General features: G+C 34.5%; 1 protein-coding gene across 1 annotated transcript in view; it reads right to left on the bottom strand.

Annotated features, from left to right (window-relative positions):
- Positions 1 to 25,544, bottom strand: part of ATPsynbeta (ATP synthase, beta subunit) — a 71,023-nt gene that overhangs the window by 30,937 nt on the left and 14,542 nt on the right. The window contains exons 3-4 of the mRNA XM_014359386.2: positions 18,852 to 19,115; positions 18,323 to 18,666 (exon numbers count right to left, since the gene is read on the bottom strand). Of these exons, the coding sequence (XP_014214872.2) occupies positions 18,323 to 18,666; positions 18,852 to 19,115 (608 nt within the window). The remainder of the gene's footprint in view (positions 1 to 18,322; positions 18,667 to 18,851; positions 19,116 to 25,544) is intronic.

The raw sequence follows: 25,544 nt of genomic DNA, 5'->3' as shown, positions 1-25,544 counted from the left end.
CACGGCAATTTTATATATAATTGTAATACAAGGAAAAGCGCATACACAAACAATATTGTTATACATTCAACACACGATGAGAGGAAATTGAATAATTGGAAGAGCAAAAATATTAATGTAAAGAGAACAGCAGCTCCCTATAATTGAATGGAAAAATGAGTGTAAGATACTAAACTACATAAACAACATGAACAGAACACAGAACAGCACACACACACATAAGATTGCAACCAAGTACACAGATTCTACGTATAGTAAAAAGTCGACGTCGTTAACGACTACGACGTCGCGGCCTCGGACGTGTAACGTACGATAGTATAGGTGAGACTCTACGCTCCCTCTCCTCAAATCTTGTAACGAGGGGCCCTAGGGCCAAGAGAAGGGAAGCACGAGCAAGGAGAGAGTCTTTCGGGGGAGTACACGACTAGCCTTCTAGGAAAACACCCGCGCTACTTTGCCTATAGTTACGATAACTTGAATAAAGGTCTTCGAAATAACACGTGTTGGTCATTCTCGCGACGCACCTCCGTATTAATATCTTTCCTACGTAACACATCACTCGTATTTTTGGAAGTCAAGCTTTTAAATAAAAACTTTTATATTTAAGTAATAAAGAAGAAAAACTACTTACTTTAACGTTCATTCATGAAGCAACCAGTCAGTGATTCCTCTTGAAAATTTGAAACTGCGAGAGATGAATTACGAATTGCCATATGGCGTCAGTCGGATGACAAATTGGCGGTTACAGTTCCCACTTATTTCACAAGTGACTGCACGTTCACTTATTGAAAAGTGATTTATTCACTTTTTATTTCAGTATATTTAACTTTAACATAAGTGAATTTTACTTATTCTAAAGTGAGAACTAATCTTACTTGGAAAAAAAGTGAAATTTTCACTTTTTTAGATTTAGAGAGTGGGATAGCTGTTCAAGTGGAATCCTAATATAGTATCTTATATTAATAACAGTCGATAAAAATGTTCAACACATATATTTACCCGTTAAATCATAATATTTCGTTTACTTATGCTGTTTTTTGTAAATGAATTTTTTTGTTTTGAACTTACGTGATGACTACATGATATTTTTTATGCTCAGTATATAATGAATATTGTACGTATTTCAATAATATTAGTTAAGTGTACTTTACGAAACATGTAAAAAATGGGTTCATAAGAGTATCTTATCATTTTTTAAGTTCTGTATAACTTTTATATAAAGTATTTATTTTTTAAGATTAAGCAATACTAGAGGTACGTGCAATAAATCGTTTTTCATAGTTTTTTTATTGCTTTTAAAATTCTCTCATTGTCTAAAGAACAAGAAATCACCGTATGCGGTAAAATGTATGAGAAAAAAAAAACGAAACAGAAAGAAACAGTTAAAGGCACCGATTCATTTAAATAATTGTAATTACTTTGACAATAAATAAGTTACTTACTTGTGAAAATATTTTATTTTATTTTTATTTTTATTTTACTTGCATATTCACAGAAATTATTATTTTTATTACCATTGTTATCTCTATGCCTCACTCGTCAAGTTATCTTTACGTTCAAAACTTATTTCAAGTTTACTAGTAAAATAGAACAGATTTTCATAATGCGGTCGAGAAACTTTTCTAAATTTAGGATAAAACAATTTTTTTAGCTGTTGAAATATAGAACGATGTAATTTTTTCTTTTTCCTACCTTACCCAAAAATCGAGTTTTGGCGACAGTGTATAGGGACGAAAGCCAATGTTCCTTCCCTATCAACGCGACATCTGTATACGAACTCCCTACTCCCTACTTATCTTTACTTGAGAGAGTGACAGATAGAGCGAGCAGCAGTGCAAAAGTGCATGAGTATTAAATACTTACCTACGATGCATTTACTTATTTTTTTCGAGTTGAGAGAAAACTTTTAGATGGAGCACGCGTCTAACTCGGGTTTGACTATAAATTTGTCATGTTATGCAAGTTATCTTTTTTGGTTATATGCAACGTAGTAAATTTCTAACCTAAATCTGAATGTAGAAACAATGAATGAATGAATGAATGTTGAAAAATCTTATAGAAATTAACTTATGACTTTTGCTGCAACTGATGCCTAGGAGTCCAAGACCTTCACTTTTGACATAAACATAACCTATCAACACTTAAGTTAATTGTTATCTTATGGTTAATGAACCACGAATTTTCGGCCACAGCAGTACGAAAAATAGCATACATTACATGGGACGTCACTCAATAATTCACTCCAGCGGTTTGCCCTCCTTTGCAACTTCACCGCCAGGAGTAGATCATCGAGTTTCGTTTCTTGTAACTCAATGTACTACTTCTTACTTGTGAAATAATTCTAGCTACAAAACTTAATTTCTATTTAATTGTATGAATAATTAACGGATCTCTAGTATTTATTTAAAACTTAGTAAATGTACTCAATTATCGATGTTAGTTTTATGAGCATTGAATACTATTTTTTTAACGAATAAGTCAACTTATCTGTACTAGATGGCTAGTTAAAAGTTTACAATAAATAACTTACATAACATTATATTCGAGGTAATTTAATGGTTTCGCTTATTTCCAAAAATGTAGATGTAACAGTTCAACACCTACAAGTCTTAAAGAGTAAAATGTTATCTGTGAAAATCTTAATCGAACCATTGGAAGTTGAAAAAACAGTTCTTTAAAAAGTACCTTTTTGAATCATTAATTGAATATTTAAGTAAGTATTCATAGAGGAGCGGCGTTGGCTCAGTGGTAAGCGTGCTTTTTACTAATACAACGCAGTTCTAGGGGTCGTGGGTTAAATTCCCGGTGAATGCAGATTTTTTCAAAAACTGTTTTCATCGGGAAAAGTTCCTATGTAACGCCGGCTGTTTCGGGGCGGGTTTTTCCGTGGAATTTTCCTTCAGAGTAATTCCAGGGTTTTTTTCCTTGACCCACAGGTTTTCGGGTCTGGGTGAATGCAAAACAGTGTTAAGGCTATAGGTAGGGATCAGCGGACCCGATGCCAGGCGTCGGGCAGGGATCGCTGGCCTTACCGGCGAGGAGTGGCCCCTGAAACACGGGGCTTCTCCGGGGATGCTAATTAGCCTGGACCCGATGCTTCGTCAGAGAGCGCCAGCTTAACCGGCGAGGAGTGGACGTCCTGGAATAATGGAGTCTTCTCCGGGAAAAGGCTATACAGTGGTGAGTGTCAGCGTAACTGGCAAGGTGTTCCACCGGAGATACTCACACTGTGCCCATGAATTCAGGTAGGATGCGAGGAAAAAAGGTTTAGAGATGGGTGTGGCAATACACCCCCACACATAGGTGGTGAGTTGGTGGCCCCCGCGACTAGGCCAAGTAGGCTGTCGTGGTAACCCGGTATAAAAAAAAAAAAAAAAGAAAAAAAAAAGTAAGTATTAATATGTCAACATCCAAGTTTTAGCACCTCTTTTTAATATGTTTCTATGGGCATCTTTTTATAAATTGTAGCGACTGGACTTAATTCTCGAAAAAGTTATTCTAAATTGAGAAACAATGCGTTTTCTTACCCCACTTTACAATTTTACTATTAACTTGTAAAATGCTTTGACTTTTACAAATAACGTTTTTTTAAATTTTTCGAAATTTCACAACTCCGGACTCAAATTAATTGCGAGCCTGATTTCGCAGGTATTAGTAGGAATAAAAAAATGCTTCTGTGCATTATACCAGCTGTTATTTCGTTATTTTGCAAGCAAAATTTGGAATTTAGGTCTAATCATGCTTCTTGAATTTGCCAACTGTTTGCAATTATGGATCAGGATATGGTTTTTTTTTCATATTTACGTCGTTCTGTAACTAATAAAAGCTTCTGCATTCGTAAAAAGTTTAATACCTTAAAAAGTGGAGGTCAACACATTTTCAAAGGATTTTAAGAAAAATAGAACTATATTGTCTCACAGCTCCTGTATACTAAATTCATGTAGGGCAAGTAAACACTGTCTGCTCTTAACTTGACGGAAAAAGGATACTACCGGAACAAACTGTACCAAAAGTGATGATTAGTATAGAAAAATAACGTACAAGTTTTTTGATTTCTGCAACCATACTCTGTTGAAAATTTTTAGGCAAAATTTCTTAAGATTGTGTTCTGGAAGCTCATTTCCAAATCGTGGTGTAAATTTTGTTAGTTCAATCTAATGCAATTCAATTTTAGACACAATAAATTTTATGTATGTTAGAATACTTAAGTTAATGAAACCTTAAAGGTTTGTATCCATTGCATTTCATGCATTTTTGTAAAATGTAATTTTGTGCACTGTTTGAAAATGCACAAAAAGCTTGCGGTACTCTAAAATTTGGACATTGAATTATCATGAAACACCATTCAACATTATTGAACTTTTTGGTATAACATTTTTAATGTTGGTTCAGTGATGTTTAATGTTTTTCAAATAAAACTTCATACATTACCGTGAAGTGTCAGTATTTCCACTGTATGGAAATAAGCTTTCAGTACCTCAAAATTCTGACATTAAATAAAGTAAATTTAGGTAAATATCGGACACCTAATTGTTATCCGCGCACCTTTCTCCCACTTTCACCGCGGCTTATGTATCCTGTTCGTTCTATTGCGCCCCATGAGAACATAAGCCCCTTAGCTCGCGAAATAGGAAAAGGGGGAATAGCTCATTGGCTGTTTCTATGCCACTTGCTCTTTGGCGTTGGTCTATTCCACTTCATGTGGTTTCAGCCTAAGACAGGTCTCGACCAATCCCAGAACGAATAAATCAATGACAATCAAAATTTATAGGTAGGACAAGATACATCTGACATGGTTGTAAAGAACTCGTTTTCTAATTTCGTAAAGCGGGTAATACCAACAATATTAATTTCTAAGAAAATAAGTAAATTAGGAGAAGACGGTAAGATCTGTCATCCTGCATTATAAAAACACTCCTGAGATCAAAATTTGTTACAAAGTAAATTAAAAGTTTAAAATACGAAAAAACCTATATTATATAAATTACACCTACGCAATCAAAACATTTCAGCCAAAAGTTATGCTTAAGTTTGAATTTATTTAATACAAAAATTTTTATAGAAATTTTTTCTAAAAACTATTAACTTTATTGTGAATTTGATAAGCTTCCTTACAGTGAAAGAATTTTGTGTAGTTATCTGATTTAGGAGGTTTATGCTTGTTATTTAGAGCACTTGATAAATATTACATACGATTATTCCTTGACATGATATTATAAGTAGACTTATAGACACTTTTAATAAAATAAGTGCTTAAGAACATTTTATACCACAAAGATTACCAATACTTAAACATAAAACACATTTTGACTAAGTATCTAGCTGGTCTAATGGTTTTTGAGAAGCTACCAGATTTCGGGCAACAACTGAAATGTTTTAACAGAATTCGTCTTATAACTTAAAAATTGTATACAACAAGCATTCATAAACTGAAAACCAAAAAACTGATAAAAAAACTTATTCAAAACTTTAGGCGACTTGTTCGAAGATAATGTGAGCTTTTAATTATTATCGCTCGTTTACTTGCTCCTACATTATATCAATGAAGTCAATTTCTCGCCGAGCAACAAATTCCGTCACGCGTGCGCACATGCATGCGTGTGTGTGTGTGCTTAGTAATAGTGCTCTTACAATTAGAGGGAGTCAGACATATTAGGATTAGAACTTAGCTTAAGTGCCAATTACCAATCGTTAATTTTCATAAGGTAGCGAATTTCGAAAGCTGCAAAAGTAGGCTCTCTAACATAAGCGCTACCTCTTGGCCTATCCTTGTACATTATGGTAAATTTAAAGCTCCAAGAGATTGCAATTTATAGGTTCTTGAGTTTAGACCTAAATATCACTGCAGTAAAAAATAATAATTTGGATAATTTCGCCGCAACTGACTCAGATAATTTCTCTAGTTTAAATGCACGTAATAAGGTGGAGTGCATTAAAGTGAAGGTCAATATTTATGTAAAGAGGTGGCGTTTTTTCTGTTTTAATCATAAAAATAGTATTTGCAGGAGTTGTTTTGATTATTAAATTTACGATAAAACAGTTAAATTGTCTATTCTGTCCACCCTACTAAAAATATCAATGCTTAATGAACGTTGAAATTTGTTGTAAAATACATCGTTGATTCCATGTTGATTCCATTTTGGATAAATCCTGATTTTGCGTTAAATCAGAGATGATTTCTTATGAACTTGACAATATTAAAGTTATAAGCTTTAAAGGAATTCATTTGAATTGCAGCTGCAATGCTTATACGAAAAAACTATTTTACCTTTTAATAAAATCAAACTGAAAATTTGAGAAAAAAATGATGGTCGGACAAGAATTTTTCAGCACTGGCTAAATGAACAATTATAAGTTTACGTGTTTTCTATCATAGACGTTTGAAAACTTGATTGCTGAACTTTCAAATCCATTTTTTTTTTTTCATGATGAGATAAATATTAACAAAGTTATTCCAAATTTAAAAAAAAGTCCAAAGTGGGGCACAGTTCGTCACTTGTGAAGGCGCACAGTTCGTCACCGGCAAGCGCAGCAGTAGGAACTTGTAGGTTAAGTTCTCGTTTTGTTTACTATGGTGCGTAATTATAAAAAAAGTTGGATTTTCATGATTGAACCGATGAGAATATGAATTTAGCGATACAAAGTGTTCGTGCTGGAAAATCGATCAAATCTACTGCTGCAGAGTTTGGAATCCCGAGGACAACTCTTTAGTATAAAGTGCAAAACACAAGCACAATTGAAAAGCAAACACGTAATTAGCTTAGTAAGTATTTATTCAAAGTATTACTACAAGTGTTCATTAGTACAGTGATAAGATTAAGTGAGACTATTTTATTTTATTAGTATTGAAAAACTTGATACTATGATTGAGACTACAGAAAATAAATCTATTTATAAAAAAAAGAAAATTTTTTCATTTTAATTCAATAAACCTTTCTCTATTTATCTGACGCACGTTTGCCTGCATTTTAAGAGCAATTGAACTGATTATTGGCAATCGAAAAATATTATTCAACAAGTAATTTCAATACAAATAATTGTTTATCACTTGGAATCGTGGAAATAAGTGAACTGTACCTAACCTTACCGGCAGTCAAATCCTTGCCTAGCGAGAGTATGACGAACTCTGCCCCCCCCCCCTTATGACGAACTATAACCCGTCATGACGAATTTGGCCCTGCTCGAAGATCGTTTGATTTTACTTAATAAAAATGATGATTAAAGGTTTTTTTTTTTTTTTTTTTTTTTTTAAAGCGGCTTTTTAATTGCTTTTTTGCGATATTTGCCGTTAAAATGCGTGTGTGTAAATAATCTCATCAACAATAAGTTCTCTCTAATTAACGAGAACAAAATGGGTGATGACAGTGCCCCACCTCTACAGCATTGATACTGAAATAAATTTTGTGTGAAATATTATTATACCCTAAATTTTATGCATTTAGATGAAACATACATTTATGTATTTTTGAAATTTCCTCTTTTTTATTTTTGTTAAAATGAAAGACATTTTTAATGTATTAATAAATCAATTGCATTGAATTTACATAGAATTTTTTTGTTCGATGCATTAAATTTCATGTACATCATAAATTTATAACAAAAAATTTTAGAACTAAAATATATTATAATTTTGAATAAGTAATTATTTATTTTTGATATATAATTATTTTAAAATATGTGATTATTTATATGAATGTAGAAATACTTTATATATAAAGATATTTTATTTGTTTTAGTCCTAAATTACGAATTTATGTTAGGTCGTATATTAAATTTTATGAAAGAAAATTAAGGGCATTCAGTGTATCATTTAAAATTTCTACCTTACCGACTTACCTTTAATAAGAAATTATTGTTAATAACTAATTATATAACTATTTAAACCCAAAATGATGAGAAGAGCCCCTAAGCTGGTGATTTCGTGATCATAAAAGAGTGGGTCAGTGTACACAATTTGAAATGTAACTTTTCTCTCTTAGTTCGCAACAAATTGTATTGAATTTAGGCTTGATTGATTCTTTAAAGTACCAGCTTGGGGGCTCTCCTCATCATTTTGGGTTTAAACAGTTATATAATTAGTTATGAACGATAATCTCTTAATATTAAAGTCGGTAAGGTAGAAATTTTAGATGGTATGCGGAATGCCCTTAAGGAGGCTCAACATCTCAGGTAACAGTAGTGACACCACGTGACCATAGCTATGTAGTCAGCGTGTCACGTAAACATGGCCAATTACATATGTTACTTCCGGTGCAGAAAAGAACAAAAGCTCCGCATACTCCTTGTCATGTTGAATGTTTTAACAGGCATAACCTTTTTTTTCACAACGGTACGTAAATCGATAAAAAAATGTCTACAAAATTTCCTCACCAAATTAATTCCAATCAATGCAAACGAATGAAAGGTAAGCGCAAAGGGCAGTTTGTAACAAAAAAAAGTTGCAGCAAAAGTGAAAAATCTTTTAATCGGAAGGCAGACTACTCAACAACCTTTTGCAGTAGGTACTTAACTATCTATATTAATTATCGTTGCTGATTTATTTATTGATAGCTAAGAATAAATAAAAGGTCCTCACCTAATACTAAAATGCGAACATTAATCGTACGTATTCATAACAGTTACAAAAAGATATAACATCCCCATCTTAGGATAATATTGCAATCGACACTCCAGGAATCAGAAGAGTCGTAGAGCTCGACACGTTTGGTAACCAGCTTTAGCATAGTATTGCAACTGTGATATCTCATTATTAATCAAAAATCGAACACATAAAAAGTATGGACTAGCTAGTATGTTTAATGTCACATACCATTAGTGCGGTGGAGAATTTGATGTTAGTACTGACTAACAAAAGATAGTTAGAGCTTGTTTAGTATAAACACAAAACTAGTTTTCGGTACGTATGAGAATAATTTTTAGTACATAAATTTAAATATATCAAAGGCTTCGTACAAAAAAATTACCACTTTTACGAATACAGATGATCGATGCAGGAATAGGAGAAACCCATGTCAATTATACTCTCTCCACTCAGCGTTCCACCGGTTAGGTCAACAATACTCCAGAAGCATGAAAGAATTGTCAGAACTACTATAGAGGGAGTGGCAAAATGAAAGCTGCATCGTTCGTATAACAATTGAGAAGCAAATGGCAGTGAACTATGAAGAAGAATTGAATAAAACTAAATAGAGAAAGAAATAAAATTGAATTGAAATTCGAACTAAACAAATTTTTTTTGTTATTATATACATACACCTTTGTTGTACTTTGATTTTTATACATTTTTAGCAATATTTTATTTACAAATATTTTTTTACAAGCTTATTATTATACACAACTGTGTTATTTTTTTAAGGTATTGATCACTTAATTAGATTTCGGGTTTATACATACAATCTTATTTACGACTGATTTATATACATTTTTTTTAATTTTCATTAACGTATTACTTTATATCTTTTTAAATATGTGACAATTTATTGCAGCATATAAATACAATTTGTATAAATAGACATTTACTTATAATAAATTAAATTTTAAAAAAACATATACAAAGAATCGTTGCTTTTTTTATTTCCGTCCCGTCTGCATTGAATGAAGAGTGTACAGAAACACGGCTGTATTAAGTATTTTTAAAGTATTTTTCATACGCAGTTAAGCAGAACAGAGGAAATTCAAACAAAATTAAATTTGAACTGATGGATATCGTTCCTCATTCATATGGATCACATGATAAGTGTGGGAACTAGTGCAGTTTCAATTTCGATGAAAAGTGTGAGTATAAGAATCTTCCAAATCAGCAACCACTAACAAATAAATCCCTTTTAATTTCGTTGACTGAGATATTTTCTCGGTATGCAAGTTGTGCTGAGAAATTTTCTGACTGTGGGTCCACTCAAGGAAATGAGTCTGCGAACAATACCAGATCTGTCCGGAAAGTACCGAGTCTACCTCTACAACTCCACGCCGTAGTGTTCGAGCAATCTCTGTGTTGCATTAACGTAAACAATAAAGCCTTACGAACTTAGCGGTTGCTCGTTGATACCTTTCAGACGCATAGTTCATGCGCAGCGCGTCTTTGTTTACAAAGTTATTTTTGAGTTTGGCGGATTTCGTGATCGTTCAAAATGACTGAAAAGCAGGATCAAAGAATTTGCATGAAATTTTGCTTTCAGATCGGAAAAACGAGTTCTGAAACTATTCTGATAATACATAAGGCTTTTGGAAATGAGTGTATGAGAGAAATACGAATAAAAGAGTGGTTTAATCGTTTTAAAGTAGGCCGTACTTCTGTTGATAGTGATTCTCATTCTGGCCGATCTTCAACGACAAAAACATTGGATAATATTGAGCGGGTGCGACTTGCGATCGAACAAGATCGTCGTATGACTGTGCGGGAACTAGAAAAATACTTTGGAATACTAAAAACTATAATTTGGGAAAGTTTGACCTCAAATTTATAAATGACACACGCGTGTACGCGAAGTTTATACCGAAATTGCTCAGCGCAGAGCAAAAACAGGAATCCCACAGGACAACTTAGAAATGGTCAATAATTATTGTACTTTGCTTAGAAAAGTTATTATTGGTAATGAGTCTGAGGTTTATGGTTATGATCCTGAAACAAAGCAACAGTCTTTTCAGTGGAAACACTCTGGATCGCCAAGACCAAAAAAGCACGTCAAAGTCGAAGCAATGTTAAGTCAATGATAATTTTTTTTTTTCATTGAGAAGGTGTTGTGCGCTACGAATATGCACCAAGAGGTCAGACAATTAATAAAAAATATTAGGTTGAAGTTTTAAAACGTTTGCGTAAAACAGCGAGAAGAAAACACCCGAACTTTGGGTCACGTGGTGACTGGCTCCTTTATCACGATAATGCGCCAGCGCAACAGTTTTTGACTAAACACAATATTGCATTACTGCGACAACCTTCATACAGTCCCGACATAGCTCACTGTGACTTTTGGCTGTTTCCAAAACTGAAAAAACCACTTAACGGACAGCGATTTGATGACAAAACGACAGTTGAGAATAATCGGATGAGAGAACTTAAGGCCATCCCTAAAAGTTGGTTCCAAGACCGTTCCAAGAAGTGGAAACATTGGTGGAACCGTGTTGTTTAAGTTGTTTAATCAAATGGGGATTACTTTGAAGGATGCCATACACCTGATGATGAAAAATAACGCCAGTGCGGAGTTGTAGAGGTAGGCTCGATACTTACTGGACAGACCTCGTATTATTGCTTCGAAGAATCCCCAGGCTCGACATTACGCAGGTTCAGAATCTTTGGACTATCAAGTGGCTGCTGGTGTCCTTTAGAATAATATTGGGCTAACTTACTAAGATGATGTATTCAAAAGATTGAGCTTTTCGCCTAGAAAAGAATCGAAGAAGTTCAGAAAAAGAAAAAAAAATTCAAAAGTAAATAATTTTACAATGTAAAAATTTTGAGGAGACAAATCGACAAATTTTAAGAAGGCTCCCTCGTGCAGAAATGCCATCCCACGTCGTAGGTTTTGAATTTGCTCGCAAATTTAGGTCTAGTTGGCATCACTGGCGCAAGGGGACACAGACTTACCTGTGGAAATAAAATGACTTGATCAATTTTCAATAGAATATCTCAAAATTTTCCACGGTAACATTTACTTTCCTAGACGTCATAGGTTTTTTTTCTACAATACGTGTGCGCTCTTGTTACGGGAACCGTTGATTTATTCGAGCTATTAAGTTGTTTTCATTGCGTGTGCGAGCTCTACCATTTGATGACGTGTAAGAAAGCGCTATATTAAATTAATAATATCTTAAAATTTGGCAGGGTAAGCGATATAAATAATCATACCATTAGATTCAGCACATGTTCAACTATAATATTCATCTGCTCGGGAACTGTCACGAGGGAGCCTCCTTAAGAGACTAAGATCGTTATTGAAAAAGCGAAGGGCACAAAAAACTGCGTCGAAACTTAAAAAAGAGGGCGTCACGTATGAATCTGGCATTGCTTTACTTGATTTATCACGTATTCTACAACTAATCAGTAAAATTTTCTCTTTGATTAACAATACAAACTGTCAAGTAATATATTTTGATTTGGAAATAACAGGTCTTTATCTTGTGTATGATCAAATTATTCAAGTACTGAACAGATAACAAAATTTTTTCTAGAATCGTTTTATGATGGCTACTTTAACAAACACAAATACTTTGCAGATTGCAGCATGCACCGAAGAAGATGATGCTAAATTTAATTCGTACATCATTCCCACTGTATCTATTCGCTTTGAGCGCAATTCCGAAATCACGCCCCCCACTGAAGACTTTCAGAACGATTGGTCGTCATTCCCAAAGGTAATTACTATGAAATCGAGCTTCCAACTCCATTCACCAGGTGGCCAACCCTTAAATATCACTTTTCTACAAGTATGTTGAAATTAATTTATAGTTCTGTCCATTTCTAATCACGACCAATCGTTCTCAAAGTGCCCAGTGGGGGGCGCGATTTCGGAATTGCGCTAAAAGCGAATAGGGAAAAATGCATCTGAAGTTTATGGTTTGCGGTTCGTAGTCGGTGAGCTATTTTTTCATGAAAATCGTGTCTGTGCCAAATCTGCGACAGTTGCTTTTGATCTTTTTCTAAGCTATTTGAAGGAGTTTGACTAAGAAATTATACTTGAGGCACACAATGGTTTCAGGTAATTCATTTTTTTTCCTTCATTTTTACAGGATTTGGATTGATTACTTAAATAATTACTTTTACTTTTTTTTAAAAGACTTGGTGTCCCTCGAATTTTAAGACTAGCTAAAAGGATTGGTAAATTAAATGAATCTGAAAAAATCATCGCAGGATTCGCAGATACTCTCTATATTTTTCAGAAAATTCTTATCAACAGAAAAAAAAATAAACTGAAATAAAAAATATTCAAATAATAAAACAAATAAAGTTTTAAAATTTCGACTTAAGTCGCAGATTGTCTCTCCGAGAAAAAAACCTCCACACTGCATAACGCAAGGGAAGATGTGCAAATTTTGAGAAAATTATCAAAAAAATAACTGATTGTAATGAAATACAAAACAATGTTAAAAGCATACACTAAAAAAAAGTTGGGAGAGCAGTAGCACCAACTGTGGTAAGCGGCTATCTTATACACTTGGTATGCGCGTTCTCCTACTTTTGGGAAACTGAGTCTCCCAAAATGTGAGAGAGCGGCTCTCCCATAAGTTTGAGAGAACCACTCTCCCAAGTGCTGGCCCAAGCATATATCAAGCAAGCGTGATGACTGAATTAACATTGTCTATGAGATTGAGCTACTTACTGAAGGAGGTTTCCTCGCGTAGCAATTTTGCGTGTCTGAATTGTTACTCCACAGAAAAAAGTACATACTTAAAAATAAATTATAGCACACGTAACGAAGTTGTAAATTAATGAATAATAATCATTACTTTGCAAGGCCGATATAACCTTATAAATATTTTAAAAAACGCCTGCTGTAATTAAATTAATTTATAATTGTAAATGTGTAAGGCTTATTTTGGGATTACTATAAAAAAAATACTAAATTAAATTTTCAAGTACTCAATTAAATAACGAGAAGTTGTTCAAGATAACTATTTATACAGAGTCACAATTTAACACTCACCTTTTATGCATCTAGTGATCAAAGGAGATTGAAGTCGATGGCCCTCAGATTAAATTTGATACCCTTTCTCTTAGTGCAACAAATTCATATATAACTTAATGGAAAATGGAAAAAGATCTCAGAATTAATCTCAAAACAAGTCTCGCGTTTCAGGCTTTACCAGAGTCCTGCCTTGAGTCCCATGAATTATTAAAGTGTCCAAATTTACGTGTCCACTGGGTAGGATGACAGTAGCTGTGGTCATTGTGGATGTGTAATCTTTTACAGATAAGTTATAAGTGGTAAATCCAAGTGTGATAGCTAGCCAATAAAGTACAATGAGTTTTTAAAGCTGCTAACATTTTTTTCAAGACCATCCACAATCTCACAAGTCACCGTATGAGCGAGTTTTGGGAATCTGCATGTATATACTTATCTTGATTCTTGTATAGATCCAAACACAATACAGTAACTAATAACTTAGCTTTATTGGTAAAAAGGAATGTTGTCCTCTTTTAAGCATGTATCAATACTGCTTTCAGAAAGATAATGCTAGTAAAAAATTGCTGCATCAAGTTTGGTACCATACAAGGGTCCAGGTAAGTATGGATATGCAGATGCCCAAAAGTGGCTCATACGGTGATTTGTGAGGTCGTGAATGATCTTGAAAAAACATGTTGACAGCTTTAAAATACATTGTTTCTTATTAGATTGCTACTAGAAGTTAATAGAGCACTTTGAAACCTATGTCAACTTGTCTGTAAAAGATTACACATCCACGGCAGCTGCGATTGACTATAAGTACTGCTGCATCTCTCCTCGATACTGAGAGAACAAATATCCCAAATATTGGTACAATCCCTCTCTCGGCAACTTGACACACCTGTTGTCCTATTTTGAGAGAGCTGCTCTCTCAACTTGGGAGACTGAGTCTCTCAACAAGTGGGAGAGCTAGTCTCTCTACGTTTGGTATAGCAGGAGCACCGCTAAGGAGAACCGCTCTCCGAACTTTTTCTCCGTGTACAAACTATTTCGTATGAACAAAGCCAAAAATTTACTCAAGAGCAATTCCAAGCATCTCTATTGGAATACAAATTTAGTGTTTCAAGCGGTATGATCAGTAAGTTGTGCAAGGTTGGCATAAGTAAATCAGTATTAGTCGATGCTTTTAGACAAAATGGCGCTGATGGGTTAAAATAACAAGCCAAAATATAGATGGCAAAGCTCTAGTAAGTAACCGTACAAAACATTGCAAAGTATTATTGATATATTTCAAGTTTGACTCTTATTAAAGATGTTATATTATTTATACAACACAATCCTGGTATGAAAATGAATACATAGATATATACTTTAGAAAGAAATTGTTTTTTAATTTTATGTACAGTACTTAATAAAGTCGAAATTTTAAGGTCAAAAACTACATTTGTGTATTATACTCTCAGTTTTTTTAAACGCACTTCAGCATGACGCGCATTTCGCAGACGACGGTCTAACCCTTATTTTTCCTGTTGCGTCACCTTCAGATGGAAATATCTAAATGAAATCCACAGCAACCTATATCTTTCTTGCGTTTAATGAACAGTGTATTTTTTTAACTATAAGTCACTAGTTTTTTGATAATGCGTAAGGTGATTTGAGTAAGTTATGATGTAACTTCTAGTGGAAAAACGACCGGTCTCCATAAGAGTTGATGCACAAGACGCTCACTTAAAACGTATTTTTCTAAGATTTTCTTCATACTTATTTATCATAGATTTTATTTTTATCCGTTTTTAAGGTACTTTAACAATTCATAATATTATATCCATACATTAAATACATTTAAGATATTATATTATGGGCTTTGGGAAGATGAAATAAGCTAAAACAAAAAATCTATTCATTAAAATAACTATCCAATCGAATTTGGTTTGATTAAAAAATGTTGTCTCGTCTAGGAATTGAACCTTGGTTCCTTTAAGTATTTACTGGGATATTAACTGTATGTAGTCATCTAAAATAGCGCCACATACACGGCAACAAGGAGGTAATGCTGGATACCACGATTACGTAGCCTGTCATGGACTGCAAACTTTGTTAATTGTTTTTTGTAGTTTTAATTTATTTTCGATACTTGAAGTATGGATTTTCAGTATTCAGAATTTCTATTATACAGAAAACAATTTTTTGTTAAATTATTTACTTATTTATTTATTTAACTACAAAATAATAGTTCTTATCTGTTGAAACCCAATACTTGACACTGAAAATCGATACTTTAAGTATCAAAAATGCATTTAAACTACAAAAAACAATTAATAAAGTTTGCAGCCAATAAAAGGTTATGTAATCGTGTTATCCAGCATTGCCATTTGCAATTAGTCCTATATTAGCTGTAGTAGTCATGCAGGACTTAATTGATGTACAAATAAGAACGTACCCCTTTTTTCAAATTTGTTTAAAATGTATGATGATGACTCCATAGCTTGAGTACAAATAGATAAAATAGATGAAGCCTTGAGTTACTAAACAGTGTTAATGAACGCATTAAATTAACAGTAACAAAACCTACCGATAACTTGATAAAAGTTTTAGATACAATTATTTATTGAGATAACGCAGGTAAAGTCAGGATAAGTCGGTATAAAAAACCTCTTTATATCAATGTGTATCTTAATTTGTTTTTACATTCTCCCATTTCACAAAAAATACGTATGGTTTATTCACTAGTCGATAGAGTTATACAACTTTCCAATGAAACTTTTCATGCTCAAAACTTGAAATCGATTAACTTATTTTTATAAGTACATAACTATGCTCTTAATTACATCCAGAAATATACTAGGATTCAATTGAATTGATTTAACATCAGAACCCTGTAGGTGCCTCTAATAAAACCGACGGCGAAGTTTTTGTTAAAAAAATTGGACTATCCTCTAAAAAGATGGATAAATTGTTTACGGTTTATCAAATAAAATGTAATAATTATTTTTAAAAATATGTAGGTCAGTCTCGTAGGGTCACCGTAAGAATTAAGGAACACGAAAGAGATTGTAAAAAACACAAAAAAAAACCTCAACTTTCTACACTTACGTGTTGAAAACTACATACACTTTCAATTTTAACAAAGAGCATATTAATATATTGGATTAGGTAAACTCCTTTTACAAAACGCTTACATCAAAATTGATTTACATCACCAAACTTAATATTGTTAATAGAATGCTAGTACTCAAATCTTAATTGCACTTTTAAATATTACAAGAAAATCAGGTAAGGGTCTCGGGACCTCCAGCAGAAGTAAAACTTTTAACTCAAATGTTATTAAACTCGGTATAACAGAAACTGAGAAAATTATGTTACACCTAATTTCAATAGGTCTTTAAGAACCCAATATTAAAATAATAAAAATTTTATTATTACGTAATCGATCACGCACGTGCATGAAATACATATCCTTATACGTACTACTTGTGTTACATGTGATTCGCGCATTTTGGGTACTTCCTTGTTTGCTGTGATCTATGAATCACTAGATGTACTAATTATTGGTCATGTAATGCAGAACGAAACCGTAATGTCCCAAAAAAAAGGTAATTACTATTCGTGCATTTGATATATCTTGTATGAGAAAATATATATAGCAATTTTTAAACGAACTATTATAACTGAACAAAATTATAATACGTGAACACATTACTATGTTCATTGATTTTTTATTTCTCTCATAAAATCAGATATCGGGATGTTTTATCACTTTGTGGTTCATACTGATTAATTACATATTTTCTTGAACATTGCAGCGATGCATCGCATTAAGCACATTCGTTAGATGGAGTGACCGTACCATAGAAAAAATAGCGTCGTTCACGTGTAACAGTAAACTGGTATACCATGTATACATACTAGTGAGTTTTTAAGAAGTGAGCAGCAAAACTCGGGACAGTAGCTGATTGGCTGTCACGACCTATAAGATTAACACAGGATTCCACTCGTTGTTTGTTGTAAAGTACATTTATAGATATATACGCCTACTAGATTTTGCAACAAATGGCGGCGGTTCTGCTGCTTACTCTCTATAAGCTCACTAGTGCATACGACTTGTCTATATATGGAATATGTATAGGCACACAAGTTGGAATTGAATATATAAGTATACTGTTATACGTAAACGACGCCATTTTCTCCAAGGCAGGATCACACCATCTGACGAATGTGCTTAAAGACGTTCATTATAGTTAGAGGGGAAATGTAGAGAGTGCAGTGAGGGGGGAGCGAGCATGCAGCAGCGCCGACCACTGTTATGAATGCATTTGTATACCAATATATAGGCGTCTGACACTTTTTTTTTATTTAATTGCAAAAATAACTGGTCGATCTCTGTAAAAATTGAATATAATACTAGTATTGTGATATTGCGACTTGCAAAAAAAATTTGGACGAATTCTTCTAAGCATTTTCTGATGAATTCCATTTTTATGTGACTCTTACATAAGGTTACGTACTAAACTTAAGTTTTTTCAACATTCAATACCTAAAAAATGGTGTTGTGAAACGGTCTCAAATTTTACATGTAACTTTCTAACATCATAACAAGCATCCTGTTACAATTTCAGCCAGATCATACAGAAAACGCTATGTTTGATGAACGTCCTTAATGCAGTATAGCCCCATATTTCATGAAAATGTATCTAAATAATACAGTCAGTAAAAAAGACACTTACCTCAGAACCAGCTTGGGTAAATCTGAAAATGTTGTCAATGAAGAGCAGCACGTCCTGGCCTTCCTGATCGCGAAAGTATTCAGCAACTGTAAGACCTGTGAGAGCAACACGGGCGCGAGCGCCCGGGGGCTCGTTCATCTGCCCATACACAAGTGATACCTTCGACGTTTTGTCTTTAAGAGAAATAACACCAGACTCGATCATTTCCTGATATAGGTCATTGCCTTCACGTGTTCGTTCTCCAACACCAGCGAAGACCGAGTAGCCACCATGGGCCTTTGCAACATTGTTGATAAGCTCCATGATGAGTACTGTCTTACCGACTCCAGCACCACCAAACAGACCTGTCAACATGAGTGAGCTAACTAATAAACTAGGTTATCGGTAACGACTCTAGTTAGATATTTATCCTTTGAAAAAAAGACTACTAAATATACAAGAGGATGAAAAATTAAAAATAATAAAATAAAATAAAAAATAAAAGCAGAAAAAATTGGGGAAAAAGTTATCCTTAGATTGGAGATCTTACCAATTTTTCCACCCTTGGCATAAGGTGCCAATAAATCAACGACTTTGATACCGGTCACGAGAATTTCCTGCTCTACGGACATATCAACAAACTCTGGTGCATCAGCATGAATGGCTGCAAGTTTGTCAGTTGGTATGGGTCCACGTTCGTCAATAGGTTCACCAATAACATTAATAATTCGGCCTAGAGTCTCGGCCCCCACGGGGATGCGAATAGGGTAGCCGCTATCCAAGACATTTTGTCCACGAACAAGACCTTCAGTACCTGAAAAAGTTCAATTATTTTTAGTTGTGTAAAAATTATAAGCAGGTATAGAAACTTGGTTGAGTTAAACATTTTTTTTTGGCTCATAAATGTTTAACACTTTTAACTCAAATGTTTATACTCTGGGATGATTACTATAAATGTAGCATGTATGAATACCAAGCTTTTATTGGTCTCCGGTCATAACCTAATACAATAAGGTAATATTTAACCATACTTGAGTATAGTTAGTACAGACATAAGCGTTTATAATGACCACTTCAATTGTACCCCCCCCCTCCCCAATAAACTTAATTAGGGCATAAAATAAACTGAAAATGGTACGAAGTACGTAAAAATTAACGGAAAATCTTTTGGCACTATCTAAACTTATGTGAGATGAACAGTTTGAAAGATAAAAATAAAAAACCAATAAAAAATTAATTTTTGTTCAAAATAAGTTGCGTATTCAAATTTTCCGGTACTTTATAAGTGTTAATCCTTTACGAGGATACATTATGTGCAAATAATTTTATATAATTTTATGTCCAAAACAATAAATTCTTTGTTTTACCGGCTTACGCTTTCAAATCAGTAACTTGGCAATCCATGATCACGTTGACTAATTTCTGTCATGTAGACAGAATACAATTTATTTGCATAGCTCAATATGTCAGTTAACTTTTTAAGCAAGTTATTATGTCAGCAAAATACTTACAAACCAATCACTAGAAATTTGAAAGTTGTGTCATATTTGTAGTATAAAGATAAAATGACAGAAAAAAGTAATACTATGAAAGATGTTTTATCAGCAGTTCCCAGCTGATATCTTCGAGTAGCTCGTCTCAGACCCCACTTCAAAGTTTTCCGCTCGCGAATCTTCGATAAGATGACCCTTTAGGAGAAACAGGGTCTTAAAGATTTGTTTTGTGCAGATTTTTTGCAGTACCCAGCTGATATCTACTATAGGCTTAACTTTTAGCCAAACGTCAAATTTTACCGAACATTCACAAATAAGATTTTCAGTTGTGACCAGCTGATATCTTCCATAAGCTTTACTGAAGGCCCAACGTCAAAGTTTCCCACGCGAGGATTTTTAGCAACCTATTTCTTTGCAATAAACACTGTCAGATAAAACAAGTTAGTGTACATTTTTAAGCAGTATCTAGCTACTATTTCGTGTAAGACCGACTCATAGTCTAAAGTCAAAGTTTCCCGCGTGAGAATCTTTCTAATGGCTTGTTTCTTCACAAGATAAGATTTTCTGCAACGCCCAGCTTAAATCTCTGATAAGCACGACATGAGGCCTAATGTCTACATATCCCACACGGGGAACTTTGATAAGGGGTTACTTTGCGAAAGACACGGTCAGGCGGCTCCAGTTTGTGCAGAATTTTATCCGCAATCCAGCTGATATCCCTGATTAACTACTCTCAAGGCTCAACGTTAAGGTTTTCTTATTAGGAATCTTTAATAACGTGTTTCTTCGCAATAAACGTGGTGAGGCATCTCTTTATTTTGCGAAATTTTAGCAGAATTACTACTATTATCTTGAAGAAGCTCGTTTCAAAGCCTATCATCAAAATTTCTCGGATAATGTTTTTCAAAGTAAAACTTTTTTAGGCGCGCCTTATATGGAGAGTTAACCCGTGAAAGAAGCAAGCGAGCGAGTGAGCGAACGCTGCCGTGCGCATATGTATATACACATATGTATATGTCATACAAATATATAAAGCATAGTCGGTAAAACCGTTGTAATCGCTTACCACGAGAACTACTAAACCAATTTTGCTGAAATTTCGCACACCAATTCTTGACACTTCCTTGATTGTTTGAGTATGGTTTTTTTTCTTGAAAAATTTAATAATCATAGCAATAAATAAGCTCAAACATTTGCAAAAATACGCCAGCTTTTCACTTTAGTTCAGTAGGATCCGCTAGGTGGCGTCGACATAAAATCGAAGCTACATACAACAGAATTAAATAAGTGTGGTTATAAAATGCCGGAGCGTCTCGATAACTTTTGCAGTCGTTTACTAGCAAGTCACCAAGCTGCATCGAAAATGTAGATGATAGTCGTACAGCTGGGTATCCCGGTTACCGATGACGCTTTTCTCCAATGGGCAAATAACCTAGTAGTCCGTGTCGTAATCTGGAGTTAATGGGAGAAATAATTTGGATAGGATTTTTTTGCATGATCTTACGCAAAATGATCACCTAAAAACGAATTTGCATGTTGCCAGGCTTTAAAGTTGTAGAAAAAATGTTTAAACAAAACTTTTTAAACAAATTAAAAATATTGTTTATTTTGCCCGGGAAAAATTTTTTTTAGCTTTTTTGGACAATTCTAAAGAAAAAAGATGCCCTGCAAATTTTCTCTAAAATCAATACTTTTCGAGATATTAATTGTACAAAGTTTAAAAAACCGTGAAAATCGCCACTTTCAAGTATGAAACACAACAATAAAAATTAAAAATTTTGATGATGCTAAAGTTCTCAAATATTCTTCAAACATCCTTTGACAAAATCCTAAGGCGTTTCCGGATGTTATTTTATTGCAAACCCTTCATTTTTAATTTACAATTAAGCGTGTGCAGGCTTAACTTAAAATAATTTTTTTATTTAAATACATGTATGTTTATGAAGCAACAGTTGGGTTAATCTCATTTTTCATCAATATGAAAGATTGTATAATTATTTTTATTCCCACAATTACTATAGAAGAATAATTTACTTACCATTAAAATCAGATATGAGCGCCAGTAAATTCCGTTTACTCCTCGTGAGTGGGAAAGAGACGGAGCATGAGAGCCGCGGCCAGCAGCGGCCGACCGTTACGATGCACACGCTTGATTGTAAATTAAAAATGAAGGGTTTGCAATAAAATAACATCCGGAAACGCCTTAGGATTTTGTCACGGGATGTTTGAAGAATATTTGAGAACTTTGGCAACATCAAAATTTTTAATTTTTATTGTTGTTTTTCATACTTGAAAGTGGCGATTTTCACGGTTTTTTAAACTTTGTACAATTAATATCTCGAAAAGTATTGATTTTAGAGAAAATTTGCAGGGCATCTTTTTTCTTTAGAATTGTCCAAAAAAGCTAAAAAAATTTTTTCCAGGGCAAAATAAACAATATTTTTAATTTGTTTAAAAAGTTTTGTTTAAACATTTTTCCTACAACTTTGAAGCCTGGCAACATGCAAATTCGTTTTTAGGTGATCATTTTGCGTAAGATCATGCAAAAAAATCCTATCCAAATAATTTCTCCCACGAATTCCAGATTACGACCCGGACTATAGGTCTACTTTCACTCTGAACCTCCAGGATTGACGAGACCAATAAAAAATTTATTTTCACCGATAACGTCTCCGGCGGGATACCAGGAGAAGTGTGTAGCCAAAGCACAACCTGCTCCAACACTTCAAAGTATTTTGGTTGTACCACAATCTGGCCTGGTGCAATCGGAGAATTTTTTACTACCAATGTAAGTCAAGGAAGATAGCCCTGAAGAGTACGGGCAGCCACAACGGCCAACTTCTTAGTGGTCGATCCAACGGCATACCTGTAGAGAAAGTATTCTCCAGGCCCACTTTCCCTACTAACTATGAGCGGTTTATTATCCGGGGAACGACCTAAAGACGAGATATTCTTTGGTCAGCGGCGCATTCCCTTATAAACGGTCTCCGTACACAGAGACTCCAACAATCAGAGTCAAGCTACCCACAGCTGGCTCTTTATCATCAAGAATAATAATAAGAAATAACTGGAAATTTCACCACTGGCCTTTTTCAGGGCCACTCCAAGTATTAACGATCCCTACTTAACCATCCATCTCATCGGTTCTTTTCAGGGCCACCTATGTTCAAACTACCTTGCCAACAAATACAGTTTTACTACCATTTCCGGAAACATTATTCGTCGACTAAAAGGCTATGTAAAGCCGGCCACTATTAAACCAAGTCAGTCATTTACTGGCAGACGTCACGAGCGGAGTCGTTCGTCGCAAGGCTGGGAACCCCGGTGACGACCCTATATTACCCTCTCGACTCTGAGCATTCAACCAGGAATCACCGATCCTCTCCAAGGTCTGCGCTGGGCGAACCTAACAGCTATGAAGAAAAAAAACTTGAGCCAACGGGAGTCTCCAACGGGCAAGCATCACGAACCAATCTGTCCACCTTAGATTATCAAAACAACTGAGTCTGCAATAAAAAGGTGCTTCAGACACCAATGTCTTTGACGTTACACCAGGAAACATTGGGAAAGAGCACTACAACTAGCTCCAGAGCTTCGGACTTCCTAATTTTTCTCCCGATCAGTCTGGGGCTTCAACAGCAGGCCAGAGAAGATCACCGTGAGGTATTCATGCAGTCACAATTGCTGTAAACTTCAGTCAAGAAAGAGTTTACTTAAGAAGCTCACCGGTCTTGTTCAGGGTCATCAGACGTCGAACTACCTTGCCAACAAGTATATAACAACCTAATCAAGTTAAAAAAAATAGGCTTTAGAGCTCACAAAAGCCTTAACTATGCCGAAAGTCGCTGTAAGTTTAATTAGAAGAAAAACTTTAAATGCATGTAATGAATACAATTTTAGGCGTCACGAAAATGACGCTGAATATACATAAAGGTTTGTTCGCGTTAGTATGACCTGGACAGAGGCGCGCGACACATGCAGCTCAGCGAGTGGTCACTATCAGTCAGAGGGGCCTGTAGGGGGCTCATCCAGACACACACTACCGCATCTGTAAATTTTATAATGTTAAGAACGTTTGAGATCCAGTTTGGTGTGTGTGTGTGTGTTAGCCCTACTCTTGGCTCTCTCTCTCTCTCTCTCTCTCTCTCTCTCTTTAACCAAGACGGTTTGAACTTCTTCCGAGTGAGCGTCTCGGCCTATTCCCTGGTTAGAAGCCAATCAGTACGTAACTTCTTGTATATTTACATTGTATATTAACATTGATGAATAAATCACGATTTCTCATTTATTATATTTGTGATGCAAGTCATTTTTATTTCAATTTTGTCTTTTTTCACTACTAATAGTCGATTCCCGACTCAACTAACAAATTCGTGGGCAACTTTGTGGCCATTCAAGCATCCTACCTGGTGCCGTCAGAGAATTGTCTACTTCAAATGTAAGCCAGGGAAGACAGCCCTGAAGAGTACGGGCAGCCACAACGGCCAACTTCTTAGTGGCCGATCCAACGGCATACCTACAGAGAAGGTATTCTCTAGGTCCACTTTTCCTACTAACTATGAGCGGTTGATTATCCGGGAAACGACTTAAAGACGAGATATTTTTTGGTCAGCGGCGTATGCCCCTTATGTACGGTCTCCGTAGACAGAGACTTTAAGGGCAAGAGCCAAGCTACCTGCAACCAGCTGTCCATCATCAAGAATTATGATAAGGAATAGCTGTAAGTTTTACCACTGGTCTTTTTCAGGGCCACTCCAAGTATTCACGTTTCCTACTTAACCATCCATCTCATCGGTTCTTTTAAGGGCCACCTAAATTGAAACTACCTTGCTAACAAACACATTTTTACTACCATTTTCGAAAACTTCCTTTTCAGGATCATCGGATGTCAAACTACCTTGCCAACAAATATGTCAGAACCTAATAAAATTGAAAAAAATAGGCTCTAGGGCTCACAAAAGTCTTAACTATGCCAAAAGTCGTAAGAAGTCGAATTGGAAGGAAAACTTTAAATGCATCTAATAATGAATACATTTTTAGGCGTCAAGAAAATGATGCTGAACATTTATCGATATTAAAGCAGCATCAAAATCGATAAATAAAGAATTTATTAAGCAGGAGATGAGTTTTTCACTATGATCCTTATAGTAATCGTTAGAATCTTCCAGATTTTTAAATAGGTAAAATATGTATTTGTACTGTATGTAAATATTCAGCATCATTTTTTGACACCTAAAATTGTATTCATTAAATGCACTTGAAGTTTTCTTTCCAATTCGACTTATAGCGACTTTTGGCATAGTTAAGGCTTTTGTGAGCCCTACAGCTTATTTTTTTAACTTTATTAGGTTGTTATATATTGTGGCGATAAAAAATGTAGAGGTGAAGTTCCAGGACTTTGAGCTGTAGTAATGAAGTTGTGAGATAAGAGAAAAAATTGGATTCAATTACATATTTTTTCTGAGTTTTCAATATTTACAGCTTTCAAAAATAGCCCTAATAATAGATTATACTGGAAAAACTGCAAATCAACGGTTTTTCAAGGCCAACGATTATTTTGTGGCATAAGGAATGCACCGTATTTTTTAGCGTAATTATTTTTTTCCCACTTTTTATAGTTTTTTACTTGATCCAATAAATTGTATGGATTTCGAACAAATGTGTTTCCAATAAGAAGATTTTTGTCCTGGAAAGTGTCAGAAACAGATGTAAAATTTTCATCTAAAAACGTGTCACATGTCAACACACTA

This window comes from Copidosoma floridanum, unplaced genomic scaffold, assembly GCF_036245765.1.
Source record: "Copidosoma floridanum isolate Cflo_tuat_1 unplaced genomic scaffold, Cflo_Japanese_pri ptg000034l, whole genome shotgun sequence".
Taxonomy (NCBI): Eukaryota; Metazoa; Arthropoda; class Insecta; order Hymenoptera; family Encyrtidae; genus Copidosoma; species Copidosoma floridanum.
Note: the sequence above shows the minus strand (reverse complement) of the source record. Positions and strands in the feature narration are given on the sequence as shown.